The 19,265-nt window shown below is 40.6% G+C and overlaps 1 protein-coding gene across 2 annotated transcripts in view; it reads left to right on the forward strand.

The window, feature by feature from the left end:
- maea (macrophage erythroblast attacher, E3 ubiquitin ligase) overlaps window positions 1-19,265 on the forward strand; it is a 117,403-nt gene that overhangs the window by 85,962 nt on the left and 12,176 nt on the right. For both annotated transcript variants that reach the window (XM_061976647.2, XM_061976649.2), the window contains 4 exons: window positions 8,249-8,438; window positions 15,340-15,522; window positions 17,812-18,015; window positions 18,108-18,230. In XM_061976647.2, coding sequence (XP_061832631.1) covers window positions 8,370-8,438; window positions 15,340-15,522; window positions 17,812-18,015; window positions 18,108-18,230 — 579 coding nt within the window. In that variant the 5' untranslated portion in view covers window positions 8,249-8,369. The remainder of the gene's footprint in view (window positions 1-8,248; window positions 8,439-15,339; window positions 15,523-17,811; window positions 18,016-18,107; window positions 18,231-19,265) is intronic.

Below are 19,265 nucleotides of genomic sequence, written 5' to 3' on the forward strand. Positions count from 1 at the left end.
CACATTTATAGAAGCGTTTATTAATGTGCACTGCATCTGTACTTCACATCTTACCCTCTCTGTGTGTGCTTTGCCCACTGCAGTCATTTTTCCTCCAGCCTCACCTTTTAAGCGCCCCTCCCCCCTTTCCTCTCGTGCGTCTCTTTCACTGTATTCCCCCTTTGCCGTCTCTCGATCCATAGCGGCTCCTGAGCACCGGCATCACCAAGCAGCTGACAGTAACATTCTCAGCGATGCGGCCTTGCCGTAAAGACGCATGGGTGCTCATGCCCTATGACACATAATGTCACAGTGGCGTGCGGCCCAAGTGATTTCATGCGTGGTCACCGTTGCTGACATGCAGAAGCAGGCAGCTGTAACGAGAGATGAATGAAATTGTCCTGCTACACTAATTGGTCCCATAAGAAATTTCACAATGTAGTTTTCTATCTGAATTCCAGTTTGATTCTTTACATTTTCACTGCTCCGTTTTCCTGATCGCTCTCATCAAGCTCCTTTAAGTCAGTCCATTCTGTGCCAGGGTCACATGGCTATTAGTGGCTGCAGTGTCTGCCAGCCTCCTTTAACAGACTCAAATCTCATTTCTCACCACTATGTGCTCTCTCCTTCGTAGCAGCTGCAGCTTCTTGTCAGTATCCATCAATCCAAGCGTATGTATTTATTAATGTCAAGGCCTAAACGACGTGGACATGGATTGCTTAGAGCGCCAGCTTGTCCATCTCAAAAAATTTAAAAAAGTACATTTTTCATTTATTTCAGAAAGTTGTCACGTGGGGGTTGCATCTTTATGCACTGCAAAATCTGAAATCTAAGTAAGATTGAATATCTCAAATAAGGGTGATATTTGCTTATTTTCTGTCTGATAAGATAATTCTTCTCACTGAACAGATTTTATGTTAGAGTGTTTTACTTGTTTTAAGTGTTTTGGTCCTAAATGATCTCAGTAAGATATTACAGCTTGCTGCTGAGATTTTATGACCTATATTGAGTAAAACATGCTTGAAACTAGAACATCAACTGTTGCAAAGCTGTGTCAACAACACTCACAAGTATAAAACTACTTTTTTAAAGTATGAATTTCTTATTTCAAGCATGAACAAAAAAAATCATGACTTTGACACAATTGTGTCTCATAATTAAAACAGATGACAGCCAAATGGACTTTGCTGTTTTATTTTCAATGAAACAAGAGAAAATACGTACTCATATAGTAGTACAGTTGGCACAGTACAGTAAACGGACAGTTAATATTTAAACATTTAACATTTCTAACAATTTTGAACTATATGCACATTCAGATAAATTCTTCAAAATTACAATTAAAACATTCTTGGCCAGGGGCCGGGCTGTATATATGCGCATTAATTGACTGAAAGAGCACGCACTTGGCGCGATGATGTCATGTTATCGATGAGAAAATGCATTTTTAGACAATATGATTTGCCTTAGCGGCTAGGGAACCCCGAGAGTAATAAGTGGTTGCCTTGTTGCCTTTCCATGAAGAACAATACATTAGCTTTAGGGGGACGGCGTGGCGAAGTTGGTAGAGTGGCCGTGCCAGCAATCGGAGGGTTGCTGGTTACTAGGGTTCAATCCCCACCTTCTACCATCCTAGTCACGTCCGTTGTGTCCTTGGGCAAGACACTTCACCCCTTGCTCCTGATGGCTGCTGGTTTGCGCCTTGCATGGCAGCTCCCGCCATCAGTCAAATTAGGCAAAGAACGTATGGAGGTGTAGTTTACTATATTTCTACACTGAATAAAAATACAATATTAGGTCATATTTCTTTACTAAAGTGTAAGTAAACAAAATACAAAGTAATTCAATAATATACGAAATTATATGAAATTTAAAAACAGTGTTTTATACAAACAGTCAGGCTTTTGTCCAGAGTGTCAGTCAGAAAGTCGTCTTCTCAGTAAATGATGGATTTATGAGGGTCAGACGATTCTTTATTGTCCATTTCTGCTGTAAATAACAATATATAAATAATAAATGTCAGTGTTTATCTCATGACAATAACAAACGCATCAGTTTTAGCATTTGCCTGTTAGCATTAGTATTCAGTTCACTCGGGTTGAGGCAAATAGAGTGTCACTGACTACTTTTCCAGCGTGTAACAAAGTAAATAGAGATTTTTTGATGTGATTTACCTTCCTTCCACTCGTCCTTCATTTCACATTTCTCTTCCAACAACAAGGAATCCGAGTGCAAACTTTGGCCTGTTCGCTTGGTGTCATGTTTTCCCATGTACATTTTTGTTTCATCTGACATCACATGGACAAAGATAAGACCTTCTGGAGGAAAGTTCTGTGGTCAGATGAAACAAAAATTTAGCTGTTTGGCCACAATACCCAGCAACATGTTTGGATGAGAAAAGGTGAGGCCTTTGATCCCAGGAACACCAAACCTACCGTCAAGCATGGTGCTGGTAGTATTATGCTCTGGGCCTGTTTTGCTGCCAATGGAACTGGTGCTTTACAGAGAGTAAATGGGACAATGAAAAAGGAGGATTACCTCCAACGTCCTTAGGACAACCTAAAATCATCAGCCCGGAGGTTGGGTCTTGGGCACAGTTGGATGTTCCAACAGGACAATGACCCCAAACACACGTCAAAAGTAGTAAAGGAATGGCTAAGTCAGGCTAGAATTAAGGTTTTAGAATGGCCTTCCCAAAGTCCTGACTTAAATGTGTGGACAATGCTAAAGAAACAAGTCCATGTCAGAAAACCAACACATTTAGCTGAACTGCACCAATTTTGTGGTCAAAAATTCAAGCAGAAGCTTGTGGATGGCTACCAAAAGCGCCTTATTGCAGTGAAACTTGCCAAGGGACATGTAAGCAAATATTAAAATTACTGTATGTATACTTTTGACCCAGCACATTTGCTCACATTTTCAGTAGCCTCATAATAAATTCATAAAAGAACCAAACTTCATGAATGTTTTTTGTGACCAACAAGTATGTGCTCCAATCACTCTGTCACAAAAAAATAAGAGTTGTAGAAATGATTGGAAACTCAAGACAGCCATGACATTATGTTCTTTACAAGTGTATGTAAACTTTTGACCACAACTGTATGTTTATAGATCTAAGAAGTGGGTAGCAATTACCATTTTAACACAGAACTCCCCTGGTAGGCTGTTTTAAAAGGTAAAGGTTTTTTAAGAAATGTAAGAAGTATGTTCCATTGTGTAGCCAAACAGTTTTTTTTTTAATGAGGGCAGACATTTTTTATACATACTGATATATTATGTTTTCTTAATAATGCGTATCTGATGCCAAAGTCTTTGAATTAGGTCTTCAAGCTGTGCCTGGGGCTGCCGAGCAGCATGCTCAACATGAAATATTGACGGCATCATCGTCATCATTCAGTGATACACACTCAGCAAAACACACACATCTGCAGGAAGCACTCGGGCCAAATAATACATTACAAACTTTGCATCACCTTCCTGTCCCTCTGCGAAATCCCCACTTTGTTGCAGAGCGGGGCGTTATTCCACCACAATCACATCGGTGCCACACTGGACTGCAGCCAATAGCAACATGCGGCACAGGACGATACGAGGCGGGTGCAGCTGCGAGCACAGCATTTGTAGGCTGCCTTCTCAACTGCTGAAGCCTTGGGTAGACAAACATTAGGGTTAGAGGACATTGCAAGTTTTTGGGTATCAGTCTGATACTAAATAATATCATATTGCCAATGCCTTTACCAATAGACCACTGGTACGGATACTATAAACACAACTCGAAAAACACAGATTTGTGAATATGAACATAGACGAGAAATGAAAAGTATCAATCTTATCACACTTGTGTTTGTCACGGCTCGGGCGCACCCCAGTGCGCATTCATCTGTGAAGTCTTTTGTTGTCATAAATCAGATGTATACTGTATGATAATAGCTTCAATATAGAGGCAACTTGTTTTCCACTCTACTGGTACTTTAATGTAATGTAAGTACAAACCCCGTTTCCATATGAGTTGGGAAATTGTGTTGGATGTAAATATAAACGGAATTCAATGATTTGCAAATCCTTTCCAACCCATATTCAATTGAATGCACTACAAAGACAATATATTTGATGTTCAAACTCATAAACTTTATTTTTTTTCTGCAAATAATAATTAACTTAGAATTTCATGGCTGCAAAACATGCCAAAGTAGTTGGGAAAGGGCATGTTCACCACTGTGTTACATGGCCATTCCTTTTAACAACACTCAGTAAACGTTTGGGAACTGAGGAGACACATTTTTTAAGCTTCTCAGGTGGAATTATTTCCAATTCTTGCTTGATGTACAGCTTAAGTTGTTCAACAGTCCGGGGGCCTCCGTTGTGGTATTTTAGGCTTCATAATGCGCCACACATTTTCAATGGGAGACAGGTCTGGACTACAGGCAGGCCAGTCTCGTACCCGCACTCTTTTACTATGAAGCCACGTTGATGTAACACGTGGCTTGGCATTGTCTTGCTGAAATAAGCAGGGGCGTCCATGGTAACGTTGCTTGGATGGCAACATATGTTGCTCCAAAACCTGTATGTACCATTCAGCATTAATGGCGCCTTCACAGATGTGTAAGTTACCCATGCATTGGGCACTAATACACCCCCATACCATCACAGATGCTGGCTTTTCAACTTTGCGCCTATAACAATCTGGATGGTTCTTTTCCTCTTTGGTCTGGAGGACACAGAACAATTTTCCACTTTGTATCAGTCCATCTTAGATGAGCTCAGGCCCAGCGAAGCAGACAGCGTTTCTGGGTGTTGTTGATAAACGGTTTTCGCCTTGCATAGGAGGGTTTTAACTTGCACTTACAGATGTAGCGACCAACTGTAGTTACTGACAGTGGGTTTCTGAAGTGTTCCTGAGCCCATGTGGTGATATCCTTTACACACTGATGTCGCTTGTTGATTCAGTACAGCCTGAGGGATCGAAGGTGACGGGCTTAGCTGCTTACGTGCAGTGATTTCTCCAGAGTCTCTGAACCCTTTGATGATATTACGGACCGTAGATGGTGAACTCTCCCTAAATTCCTTGCAATAGCTGGTTGAGAAAGGTTTTTCTTAAACTGTTCAACAATTTGCTCACGCATTTGTTGACAAAGTGGTGACCCTCGCCCCATCCTTGTTTGTGAATGACTGAGCATTTCATGGATTCTACTTTTATACCCAATCATGGCACCCACCTGTTCCCAATTTGCCTGTTCACCTGTGGGATGTTCCAAATAAGTTTTTGATGAGCATTCCTCAACTTTATCAGTATTTATTGCCACCTTTCCCAACTTCTTTGTCACATGTTGCTGGCATCATGTATCAGTTTGTACATCAAATATCTTGTCTTTGTGGCATATTCAACTGAATATGGGTTGAAAATGATTTGCAAATCATTGTATTCCGTTTATATTTACATCTAACACAATTTCCCAACTCATATGGAAACGGGGTTTGTACTTGAGTAACTTTTGGGATAAATTGTACTTCTTAAAAGTAGTTTTATTGCAACATACTTTTACTTTTACTTGAGTATATTCATAGAGGAGAAACGCTACTTTTACTCTGCTCCATTTATCTACATTCAGCTCGCTACTCGCTACTGATTTTTATCGATCTGTTAATGCACGCTTTGTTTGTTTTGGTTTGTCAGACAGACCTTCAAAGTAGGATCTATGCATGCCTGCATTTCACCAAATACAGTCACTGGTGACGTTTGACTCCGTTTCACCAATCAAACAGAGCCAGGCGGTCACATGATTAACAAGCTTAAGCTTACATGAACTCAACGTCAAATTTGAGGAAGCACATCGCGGTAAGTAACGTTAGTAGATATTTTGGCTGTCATCGTAGGCTGATGTTAGCTTCCCTGCTATGAATCACTGTCAAATGTACATTGTGTGGGGACATTTATTAACGCACTGCAGCCTTATAGACAGACAGAGACACACACACTCACACGCACAGTCGCACACACACTCACGCATGCATACAAACACCAATCAGAAGTACACAGTGTGTTCCCAGATGCAGCCCACACCTATCAGTTTATGGTTTGCGTAAAGGCTAACTTGTTATTTTCCTTTGTAATCTCTGCCTACTGAGCCTATGGTGCTGTTAAGTTATTGTGGCTCAATTTGCCTGAATTATTTTTATGTTAATGTATTATTATTTAATATATATTATTGTTTTAGTTGCTTAAGAGATATTCCTGGCTCTGAATTTGCTCATTGCTATTTTTAAGTTTTTGTGCATTATTTGATGCCGTCATCATTTTTTCACAACATACTTTTTACTTTTACTCAAGTAAATATTTGGGTGACTACTCCTTACTTTTACTTGAGTAATAAATCTCCAAAGTAACAGTACTCTTACTTGAGTACAATTTCTGGCTACTCTACCCACCTCTGCTTCTAAGTCAGTGGTTCTTAACCTTGTTGGAGGTACCGAACCCCACCAGTTTCATATGCGCATTCACCGAACCCTTCTTTAGTGAGAAAAAAATATATATACCGTATTTTTCGGAGTATAAGTCGCACCGGCCGAAAATGCATAATAAAGAAGGAAACATACATATATAAGTCGCACTGGGGTATAAGTCACATTTTTTGGGGAAATGTATTTAAGTTAAAGTACCAATGATTGTCACACACACACACTAGGTGTGGTGAAATTTGTCCTCTGCATTTGACCTATACCCTTGTTCCACCCCCTGGTATGTGAGGGGAGCAGTGGGCAGCAGCGGTGCCGCGCCGGGGAATCATTTTTGGTGATTTAACCCCCAATTCCAACCCTTGATTCTGAGTGCCAAGCAGGGAGGTAATGGGTCCCATTTTTATAGTCTTTGGTATGACTCGGCCGGGGTTTGTACGTGCCTGGTATGTTAACGTAACATATTATGGTAAGAGTCATTCAAATAACTATAACATATAGAACATGCTATACGTTTACCAAACAATCTGTCACTCCTAATCGCTAAATCCCATGAAATCTTATACGTCTAGTCTCTTACGTGAATGAGCTAAATAATATTATTTGATATTTTACAGTAATGTGTTAATAATTTCACACATAAGTCGCTCCTGAGTATAAGTCGCACCCCCGGCCAAACCATGAAAAAAACTGCGACTTATAGTCCGAAAAATACGGTATATTTTTTTCAAATTCAAGATAAAGTTATGTTTTTTTTACTGGTGCACAAAATGAATCGTGCATGAACATCACCTTGTTCAAAGAACAAAACCAACACAGTGCCTGAACTCACGACAAATTACACACCTGCAAATCAGATGGAAAATTAGAGGGAACATTGTTTGGGGGTATCCATAATACGCCGATAGGGATACGTTTTTATTTGCACGATGAGTCTGGTGTGTCTTGAATGCGGAGGCACACCACCAGTAGAAATCATTAAAAAATGTAACTCAGCAGCCGATATTGAAAATTAAAAGTCATTGTCGCAATTGTTGGATAGAACTTTAAACCATAACCAAGCATGCATCACTATAGCTCTTGTCTCAAAGTAGGTGTACTGTCACCACCTGTCACATCACACCGTGACTTATTTGGAGTTTTTTTGCTGTTTTCCTGTGTGTAGTGTTTTAGTTCTTGTCTTGCACTCCTATTTTGGTGGCTTTTCCTCTTTAATTGGTATTTTCCTGTAGCAGTTTCATGTCTTCCTTGACCGCTATTCCCCACACCTGCTTTGTTTTAGCAATCAAGAATATTTCAGTTGTTTTTATCCTTCTTTGTGGGGACATTGTCATGTCATGTTCGGATGTACTTTGTGGACGCTGTCTTTGCGCCACAGTCTTTGCTGTCGTCCAGCATTCTGTTTTTGTTTACTTTGTCGCCAGTTGAGTTTTAGTTTCGTTCTGCATAGCCTTCCCTACGCTTCAATGCCTTTTCTTAGCGGCACTCACCTTTTGTTTATTTTTGGTTTAAGCTTTAGACACCTTTTTACCTGCACACTGCCTCCCGCTGTTTCCGACATCTACAAAGCAATTAGCTACCGGCTGCCACCTACTGATATGGAAGAGTATAACGTGGTAAGTCTGCCGATCTCCAGACAGCACAGACAATCAACAACGGCACATTATTTGCGGATTATAATTACTGGTTTGCAAAATATTTTTTAACCAAATAGGTGAAATTAGATAATCTCCCACGGCACACCAGACTGTATCTCACGGCACAGTGTGGAAAACACTGGTCCACAGTTATGTGTACCACTTTTTTTGTTTTTCAGGTCGATGCTGACACCATACCAGCAGGGGGCGGTAGTGAGCAGCGAGGCCATGCTGACATGACAGAAAAAAAGAGAAAAAAAACACAAACAACTCCTTTTTTTAAAACCCCACCAAACCAAGATGGCGGTGCAGGAGACAGCATCTCAACTATCCATGGCTCTCAAAGTCCAAGAATACCCCACCTTGAAGGTAAACACCGGCCGCAACTGACACGAAGTGGCGGGTCGTCGTTTTTCGGCGTCGGGGCGAAACGTGCGACGTGGCGGCGGAAAGTGTTATTGTCTGTAAAATGGATCCTGACAGCGGATGCTAACGCTAGCCCACCTAGCTTAACTGTCCACGTTCATTAACATGCTCGTCCTTCCCCACACATGTTGCCATTTACTCGGACAACCTGTGGACTATTCCTCGTTGATGTGTCCCGGTTGATACGCGATGAGGGTTGACGGCTTTATTATATTGTGTTTAAAGAAACGACACGTCGGTTTTAACATCGCATACTCGGGCCGATCGTTGCTTTATTTGTCGACGGTCGGGAGCTGCGTTGATCATTGATTGGCTTTTTGGCGTCACGCTGTGATCGTTTTTTGACAAATCTGCTGCAAGGATGACCGAACCAGAACACCGGCCGATCACCCTCCCCCCTCGGCGACGTCAGCGAAGTGACATGCGAGAATAGCTTAGCCGAGCATACATGCGTGCGGGTGCAGGGGAGTTGTGTTGCGGGGGTACAGCAGCCAGTCTTCTTGTGCATCACAAAATGGCCTGCGAGAGAAAATGAGAGTGCAGCCTCGCCGCCTTCGCCCACAATAACGAGCTGCGACACCGCCGCCGATAGACGAACCAGCACGGATCGCTTTCCCTTCTAACCCCTTTTTTTCCCCTTGTCTGGAGCTTCTCTCTTCGTGAGTAGCAACACAATACCCACATGTTAAAAAGTCTGGCTTTAAGGTGTGTGTTTAAAAGGGTCTTGGCTTTGTATATGCTGCAGCCAAGAAAGGATGATGATGAGGAGGAGGATGGGATCCATTTTAAATCTGCACGGTTAGAACTGGCACCAAAATGGGGTGGGGGTGGGGGGTCCACATCTGCAGATTGCATGTTTTCAGTGAAGATGACGTCACAACTGCGAGGCTGCATTGCAACAAAATACTGTTGCTCATCAACTTGAAAAAAATCTTGATTTTAACTGTGTGAGGTGGCGACTTGTCCAGGGTTTACACCGCCTTCCGCCTGAATGCAGCTGAGATAAGCTCCAGCACCACCCACCACCCTGAAAGGGACAAGCGGTAGAAAATGGATGGATTGATGGATGGTGTCAATACATGCTGATTAATATTCAGTCTAAACACAGGCCTTATGGCAGTGGTTCTTAACCTGGGTTCGATCGAACCCTAGGGGTTCGGTGAGTCGGGCTCAGGGGTTCGGCGGAGGTCAAGACACACCCGACTCATCGTGTAAATAAAAACTTTTCCCTATCGGTGTAATACGGCTACCGGCAACAGCAGAAGTCAGACTGATTTGCAGGTGTGTAATTAGTTGTGAGTTTATGCACTGTGTTGGTTTTGTTCTTTGAACAAGGTGATGTTCATGCACGGTTCATTTTGTGCACCAGTTAAAAAAACATGGTAACACTTTAGTATGGGGAACATATTCACCATTAATTAGTTGCTTATTAACATGCAAATTAGTAACATTTTGGCTCTTAACTAGTCATTATTAAGTACTTATTAATGCCTTATTCGGTATGGCCTTATTATAACCCTAACCCCCTAACCAAATAACTCTAAATTAAGTCTTTGTTACTTAGAATATGTTCCCCTAGTGTCCAAAAAACTCTAAATTAAGTCTTTGTTACTTAGAATATGTTCCCCATACTAAAGTGTTACCAAAAACAGAAGGGTTCGATGAATGCGCATATATTTTTCCATCCATTTTCTATCTTTTGTCCATTTCGGGGTGGGGCGGGGTGCTGGAAGCCTAGCGAAGCGAATTATATTTATATAGCGCTTTTCTCTATTGACTCAAAGCGCTTTACATAGTGTAACCCAATGTCTAAGTTACATTTAAACCAGTGTGGGTGGCACTGGGAGCTGGTGGGTAAAGTGTCTTGCCCAAGGACACAACGGCAGTGACTAGGATAGCGGAAGCGGGAATCGAACCTGGAACCCTCAAGTTGCTGGCACGGCCACTCTACCAACCGAGCTATGCTATCTCAGCTGCATTTGGGCGGAAGGCGGGGTACACCCTGGACAAGTCGCCACCTCATCGCAGGGCCAACACAGACAACACTCACTTAACAGATTTAATTTGATAGTCATGATTATTTGATCTACTATACATGTTAAGATCCACCCTCATCTTTTTTGGTGTTCAACAAAGTTGAACCGCTTACTGCTTGTCCATTTCGGGGTGGAGCCTATCTCAGCTGCATTTGGGCGTAAGGCGGGGTACACCCTGGACAAGTAGCCTACACAGATAGACAACATTCACTTAACAGATTTAATTTGATAGTCATGATTATTTGATCTACTATACAATATATGTTAAGATCCACCCTCATCTTTTTTGGTGTTCAACAATAAAGTGTTCATATCATTTAATTTGTCTTTTTTTTTTCATTTTATTTATTTCAAGCAATGACATACAAAAGTACAAAGTTGACAACACACAATAATATAAATTAATATAGTGCATAAGGTAATGTATAGTATGTAATGCATGATTGTCCAGTTTTGCCTGAAAGGGAGTGGGAAGAAGATAATTTATTTAATCCCACCCCCAGTTCTCCATTCAGTGATTATTCACATGAGTTTCACTCTTTGTTCAAGGATTATAATACAGATGTTTTATCATAGTGGCATTCCCACAGGTAACAATAATTATTACACTGTAACAATCATTTTGTATCAACAATGTAGGAATAATGAATATACCAACAATGGTAATAGACAACATAGCAATAATGGTAATAGACAACATAGCAATAATGTTAAGGAAACATTGAGCACATGTTAACACTTTGAGACAGAGTACAACGGCAGGTCAAATTAAAGACCCTCATCTCTATATTTGAACCAGACTCCATGTTTGTAAAATAGTTTAAATGGATTAATAGTTTGGCATTGCTTGTGTTGTAAGTCCAGTTTGTTCCATAGTTTTACTCCGCATACAGACACACAAAAACGTTTACGAGTGGTTTGAGCTCTCGGGAATAAGAAATATCCAAAGCCTCTCAAGTTATGAGCCTGCACTCGTCTTATAAAAAAAACGTTGTAGATTAGGCGGCAATAATTTGTTAAATGCTTTATATAAGATTATTAATGTATTATATTTAACAAGGTCATCAAATTTGAGCAACTTTGATTGCATAAACGGATGATGAGTACGTATATTAGCAAATAGTGGCCCGGGCGTTTATTTCACTAAATCGATTTTGGAGACAGGTTTAAAAGAAGCAGGCGGTTATATGCACAAGGCTTTTATTTATTTTTGCACAAGCCTGCACCAGGCCATTATTTAGTTACAATGGTTACTGTCCAGTATTTTTTTTTCGTACAAAAAACTTAAAATGTAAAAGCTATTGTAAACATACATCAAGCTCGTCGCTCACTTTCTTCCTACCTCCACCAGATAAGCGAGCCCGTTTTCCATCGATTGCCGACTGAGATAGTAGTTCTCCCTTTTTTTGTTTCCATTCTCGTACACGTTTTGGGTCAACGTTAAACTGCCTGGTCGCTGCCAAACCAGAATTCTGCTCCGCATACTTCACAACCGCTAGCTTGAACTTTAAGTCAAACTTTCTGTTCTTCTTCCCCCTTAAAGTATTCCCGTCCATCAGTTGTGGTGTACCGGTATCCTGTTCATTCAACTCACTGCTACTGTTGCTTGCCATGTTGAAACTTTTCCTTGTGGGTTTGTTGTTGTCGTTGAGTGTGTGTTACGCTATATGCGGTGACCCATTGCAATATGTTGATTACCCAGAATCCCCATGTAACGTAAGCCATCACGGCACAGATTTCGTTAAGCCTTTGATTGTCATGTAACTCTCTGGACTCCACGCGTCTGCTGTTACCGTAATTACCAGAATTACTGGACCTTTGCTTTTCCTTTTAGCTTATACATTGGGCTTAATGAAATCAATATGATTTTAATCTAAATTATGCCAATAACAGCCCATGGGCGGCTATTTGGACATAGGCGGTTATTAGGAAGAGGCGGTTAATTCACAAAATGGGTTCAGACCCCGGGCGGCTATTAGGACATGGGCGGTTATTTGGTAATATACGGTATGTTCTTAATAACCAACGTTGTGAATGATCCGCAGTAACAAAAAAGAGACAAATGACATGTCCGTGGCAGATGACACTAGTTCTTAGGAGGATATATTGGTTGTTTTGTTATTTTTTATAGACTTTTATAGTTGGATGTAAAAAAGGAAAATACTGTGATTTTCCATACAGTGGAAAATCAATAGTTGCTGCCTGAACTGGGAGCTGGCTCCTTGAAAGGATCAGGTCTTAGTTCCCAAATTATTTTTCGGAGTATAAGTCGCACCGGAGTATAAGTCGCACCTGCTGAAAATGCATAATAAAGAAGGAAAACAACATATATAAATCGCACTGGAGCCCGGCCAAACTATGAAAAAAACTGCGACTTTTAGTCCAAAAAATATTGTTAATGTTATCTTACATGTTTCCCACATTACTGGCTAATTTACTAGTCTTAAAGGGGAACTGGACTTTTTTTAGAAGACAAGAACACGTTTAAAAAAAAAATTGCATTCTAATTTGTAATTTTCTATGCAGCTGGTATGGACTCCAGCCCCCCGCAACGTCAAGAGGGACAATCGGTAGAAAATGGATGGATGGCTGCAGTTACTGGGAGCAATCCATTCTGCCTCTAGATCACCCTCAAAAAATGCATCCACAAACTACCAACAATACTTCATTGATGTTCTGTAACCTGTATAATAACCAAGCTGTAGCGACATTGTTATTGTAATAGCGAACACTGAGGTACTGTTTTTCTAGCGTAGTAACACATCGCCTTGCGACAGCATGCTACAGAATTAGGCGTAAACTAGCTTCTGCGTCAGCAGCTGAATGGTTTTTGAGTTTGTAATGCACAACACAATGCGATAGGACACCAATCTGTACTGACTGAAAAACATGAACAATCATATTACAGTAACTGTAAAGTATTAGTCGACTTTTCAAGTTTTGTTTGTACACAGCTAGCTCGACAGTGTATGTAGTTATAATAACAAGCATGACATGCTACATGTATCACAATCAATATTATAGTGATGGACATTTATGTGTGGAGGTTTTTTTCCCAGTTGATTTTGTTTATGCCCTCCATTCATGTCTGCATAGCTTAGCTCCGAGCGCCACGATACAAAGTGACCAAGTCACGCCGGTCCTGACTCTCTCGACTTCCGTCTGCTCAGTTTCACCCTCTCTTCGCGCTTGCTTCTATAATCCGTATGTTCAGGGGGAAAAAATAAGGATGTGAATCCTCATTTGTCAAAAAATAGCCATCTTCGTTGTCTGTTACCAAGTCTGCCATCACTACAACGCACACGTGTTTGTTTCTGGAAGTAGGAAGTACGTTGCTGTGGGCACTGAAATAAATGCCTCGAGGAAATAAGTTCCGGTAATGATTAAAATGATCAAAATGCATATTACAAATTGGTATGAACGTGTCTGTTACTACATTATATATATGTATACATTGAGGGTTGTGAAGTAGTTCGAAAGGACTTTAAAGGCAACAATGTGTGTTCTTGTCTCATTATGATTGTGAACGATAGACAAATAAAAAATTCAGTTCCCCCCCTTTTTTTCTACATTTAAAACATTTCCTTGTAACGGTGGTTTGTTGGTCAAAATGTTGCATAGATTATGTTTTACAGGCCATCTTCAAGCTGCTTTTCTGACTTTCTCTTTAGGATGCGCCGTTTGTAGATGGTCTTATTTACGTGCCTCCACTTCTCCCCGCCATCTTTGTTGTAGTTGTTAGCACTTCCATATGGAGTCTACTAACTGATTACGTTTGAACAATACGCTGATTTGTATAAGCAATGGCAACAGTGGAGGATGCATGTGCATGTACGAGCCAGTCTGCCCCACAACAAGAGGGTAGATAAAAAGAAGGATCTTATTGATTACAACTTTGGGCTACAATGGACTCGTGCAAAGCACTTTGTGAGATATCTGCTGATATCACACTTTGTAAAAATGTCATAATTGGGGCAAATTCCAAACAGCTCGTTTGGAGAGAGTATGAATGAAAGCAAGATTGTTTGCCTCCATGGTTTAATTTCAAATATCGGGGACTTGTGCAAATCCCAAATACACACAAATAGGTGCCAATAGGTAAAAAAAGTTTTTTTGATAATCGCTCCCCTTTAAGATCCAAACTCATCTTTTTTGGTCTTCAAACCTAAAAATGTATATTTGTAACTCTAACAAAAACGGCCAAAAAATAATGTCCGTTGCAGACGATGCTAGTTCTTCAGAGGGAATATTGGTTGTTTAGTGATATTTTTCATAGACTTTAATATTTTGCTTTTAAAAAATGAGAATACTGTACTAATAATATGATTTTCCAAACAATGGAAAAATCTTTATTTTTTGCTTTGAACTAGGAGTTGGCTCGTTGACAGGATCTGGTCTTAGTTCCTGAAGCCATGAAAAATTAAAACGGCGTCCTTAATGTTATCTCACATGTTTCCTACATTACTATTTGACTAATCTCTAATACATTACTATTGATGAATTAATCCATAATATTATCATCATTCTTCCGAAAAGATATCACACATTTTCCAAAGCTTACTTGGTTTCAGTTTTCCTCAAGTAAGAATAAATGTAAAAACCTAGATAAGAACAGCTCATGGTCTTAATTTTTGTTTGTATTACCAAACATGAGCGCCAGTGGTTAATTGTGATGCATTAGAGTCAGCGGGTGAAATGAATGTGTTTAAAAAGTTCAGGTACTTGGAAATGAAGCTTATATTTGTCTCCCTCTTGCGGTACCACACTGATAAACCTCCATCTCCTCCCTGCTGGTTGTCGTGTTGCAGGTGCCCTACGAGACTCTGAACAAACGCTTCCGAGCGGCCCAGAAGAACATCGACAGGGAGACGAGTCACGTGACCATGGTGGTCGCCGAGCTGGAAAAGACGCTCAGCAGCTTCCCAGTGGTGGACTCAGTGGTGTCCCTGCTGGACGGCGTGGTGGAGAAACTCAGCGCCCTGAAACGAAAGGTGACACACATACTGGGTTCACCTGAACAAATGTCTTGTCTTAGAAAAATAATTTAACCAGCTTGGTGGCTAATACAATTATTTTTAACAATGTTTGTTATTGCGGATGTACTTAGCAATGTGGCTAAGTAAAAATATGTTTACGAGTAACATTTGATTTTATTACTTCCATAATACCTTTTATCATCGTCCTATGCTCATGCAAGTAAGGATGTATACCAAGTACTGATATTTTTGGGTACCGGTTCCAAATTAGGTGGGACCGTAAAGTTAAAAGTACCAATGATTGTCACACACACACACTAGGTGTGGCGAAATTATTCTCTGCATTTGACCCATCACCATTGATCACCCCCTGGGAGGTGAGGGGAGCAGTGAGCAGCGGTGGCCGTGCCTAGGAATCATTTTTGGTGATTTAACCCCCAATTCCAACCCTTGATGCTGAGTGCCAAGCAGGGAGGTAATGGCTGCCATTTTTATAGTCTTTGGTATGACTCGGCTGGGGTTTGAACTCCCAACCTACCGATCTCAGGGCGGACACTCTAACCACTAGGCCACTGAGTAGGTTAAGATTCTGGACTAACTTTTTATCCAGCTGACTGACGTTATTATGATACGCTGTCACATTCAGTTCAGCTGCCATTGCTACACAATAAAATTAGCTTGGAATGATGACAAATAAGGAAGCAACACCACACAAAAGTTGGTAACACAACATTATTTCTTCCTCAAAGTCAAGCAGGCTTTGTCAGTTTGAAGTCAACACACTTTGCTAACGACAAGTCCCGACCGCGTTTGAATCAACCGTCGTCCTAGCGATCCATTCATCCACAGGCCAATATTAATCCACTCAAAAAAGTGAAAAATTGAGCTAATATGATAATCCGTAAAGTTGCTTAGAAGCAAGATAGCATCCGCTGTGACTGACCGATCCCTGGCCGCTGTCTGACGTCACTCCATTACGCCGTGTTTGTGTGTCATTAAAATACATCTGGCCTAAATGTGTTTCAGTTTGTTCTGTCTCTTGACTACAAACTGAACGATCGAGCATTACATTTGCTCACTGAGTGTTTTTTATTCATTAAATACACACTACACACACACACACACTGGTAGCTGTTAACAGTCAATATGGCTTCCGGTCTGTCTCTCAAATAAGTTTGTGTGCAACATAAACACAAATACCAATTCCTATTGTTATAAAATGCACACACACGACATGCTAATTGATTTATATGATATATCATGAAAAAGGAATGTAATGGGGTTAATGTAACCAAGTCTTTAAGTAACAATATTCACATACTAACATTGTTGGGTAAGACAGAATTTGGTTCTATTCTGAATCCAGTGAAACAGATTGGTGGTTTTAGCTGATATAAAGACTTTCAGGTGTTTATATGTTTATGTTTAAGTATTTGGCAGATGCTTTTATCCAAAGCGACATACATAAAAATACATATAAAACAATCACTGTAAACATTATCATTTAAGGGAAGAATGTAATACAAAATATCAATACAAAGTGTCAAGACAGAATAAACTCTGCTGCTGCAGAAACAGATACAGTCTATAGGTCCCTAAGATATATAGACATCTAATGTATTCATACATTGTTTATGTAGGATACACGCATGTATATATAACCTAATCATATTGTTTCTTGAACTTAAAAATAGCTGACCGTTTTTCCCTCTTCTGTGGGATTATATTCCCAGTTTTGATATCGGACGTCTGCTCACTTATAGCATATAAGAATAATCTTATTACTGTTAAGCAAACTATGAATAATAAAACATGTGTGCTTTATCATAGCTACACGTATGACAAAAAAGCACATGAAAATCAGTGGTATTCAGTGAGGTAAGATGAATGCGCTGACAGTTTATTGCTCCTGCCAAATGAATTGCACTAAGTGGAGCGGATCACCACTCCAAGATGGCGGTTCCGCGTCTCGTCAGTGCCAGTAGGCAGTAGCGCTCGATGCTGCGTCTACTTATAAGATGTCTATGGGTTCAACCTCTTGTGCTAATATGAATGCTAATTAAAATGTATTTTTTCACATCTTTATTTCCACAAATTACATTTAGTACCGATAAGAGTACGGGTAAAACCGGCATTAATAAGGAATATTGATAGGGTATCGTATCAATAAACTCTTAACAATATACATCCTTACATGCGGGTGTATCACCTCCGTACACGGTGTTACGATCCCACCTACACATTGTTTTCACAATTTTTTTCACATGTTTTTTAACGGGTCTTTTCGCTGTGCGTCACCCACAGGCTGCTGAGTCCATCCAAGCAGAGGACGAGAGCGCCAAGCTGTGCAAGCGGCGCATCGAGCACCTGAAGGAGCACAGCAGCGACCAGCCGGCCTCGGTCAACTTGTGGAAGAAGAAGCGCATGGACCGCATGATGGTAGAGCACCTGCTTCGCTGCGGCTACTACAACACCGCCGTCAAGCTGGCCAGACAGAGCGGCATCGAGGTGACTCCGCCTGGCTCAATTATAGCATCGTTCACGAGAGCACAAAGCGACTTCGTCAAAAGCTGTTGGATATATCTACCCTCCTTTTTCAGGATCTTGTCAACATTGAGATGTTCCTCACTGCAAAAGAGGTGGAGGAATCCCTGGAGAGGCAGGAGACCGCCACCTGCTTAGCTTGGTGCCATGACAACAAGTCCCGCCTTCGCAAGATGAAGGTCTCTTTGTTTTCCTTTTAAACTTGACAAGTTGCAAAATATTGTTCAAGCCTTGAAGGTAACAATAAACTGTAATAATGACAACCGCGATAAAACTCCTGACAGTTAGTATTACCGTTTTATATTAAAATGATCTAAAAACCTTGTTTGATAACTGCACTTTGATAAACATACAGATTGACTGGCACCAGCTTGTAAGCTTAAATGCTAACATGAAATCAAAAGTCATCGTCTTTCCACATTAAGAAGCAGTGACGGGCTGTGCGTTTCCCACCTAGGCCTTCAGTGATAACTGCACTTTGATAAACATACAGATTGACTGGCACCAGCTTGTGAGCTTAAATGCTAACATGAAATCAAAAGTCATCGTCTTTCCACATTAAGAAGCAGTGACGGGCTGTGCGTTTCCCACCTAGGCCTTCAGTGATGTCCTACTTAGGCTAACTTTAATAAATACCCCTCAAAATACCATCATTTATGTCACCACATGCTATACAAAAACACACTTGTGCACGACTGGGCATTCAATCACCAAAACAGTGTACAAAACAGGCTATGTTAAAGGCACACTTAAAAATCAATGAACGCGCATCAGCATTTAAAACATACTTTACGTGGTACTGTCAAAATTAAAATAATTCTAAAGGACATATTAAATATGGAAAAATAAATAAATACAATATTTGAACTTTTTCTTTTTGAGTTAAAGTGAGAACCGATGATTTCTCTGTTGTCCGGGTATGGCTCCGGTGCCCCTTCCTGCTTTTCGCAAATTACAACTTGTGATTGGATTCTCACTTGGGAGTGACACGTGAAAATCCAATCACAGTCACGTTTAGCATAAGGCTACCGAGATGGGATACGGTCAACAACTCGTGATCTGATTGGCTATCGCAACTGTCTATCAACTGTCTATCCGGCAGAATCCACACAGCGCTGGCAACAAGCTATATGAATTCTGATTGGACAAATGCTCTAACGTAAAAACAAGCAACACTGGAGCTTAATAAGACATGAAGAGAATATGATGAATAC

This window comes from Nerophis lumbriciformis, linkage group LG16 (genome assembly GCF_033978685.3).
Source record: "Nerophis lumbriciformis linkage group LG16, RoL_Nlum_v2.1, whole genome shotgun sequence".
Lineage (NCBI taxonomy): Eukaryota > Metazoa > Chordata > Actinopteri > Syngnathiformes > Syngnathidae > Nerophis > Nerophis lumbriciformis.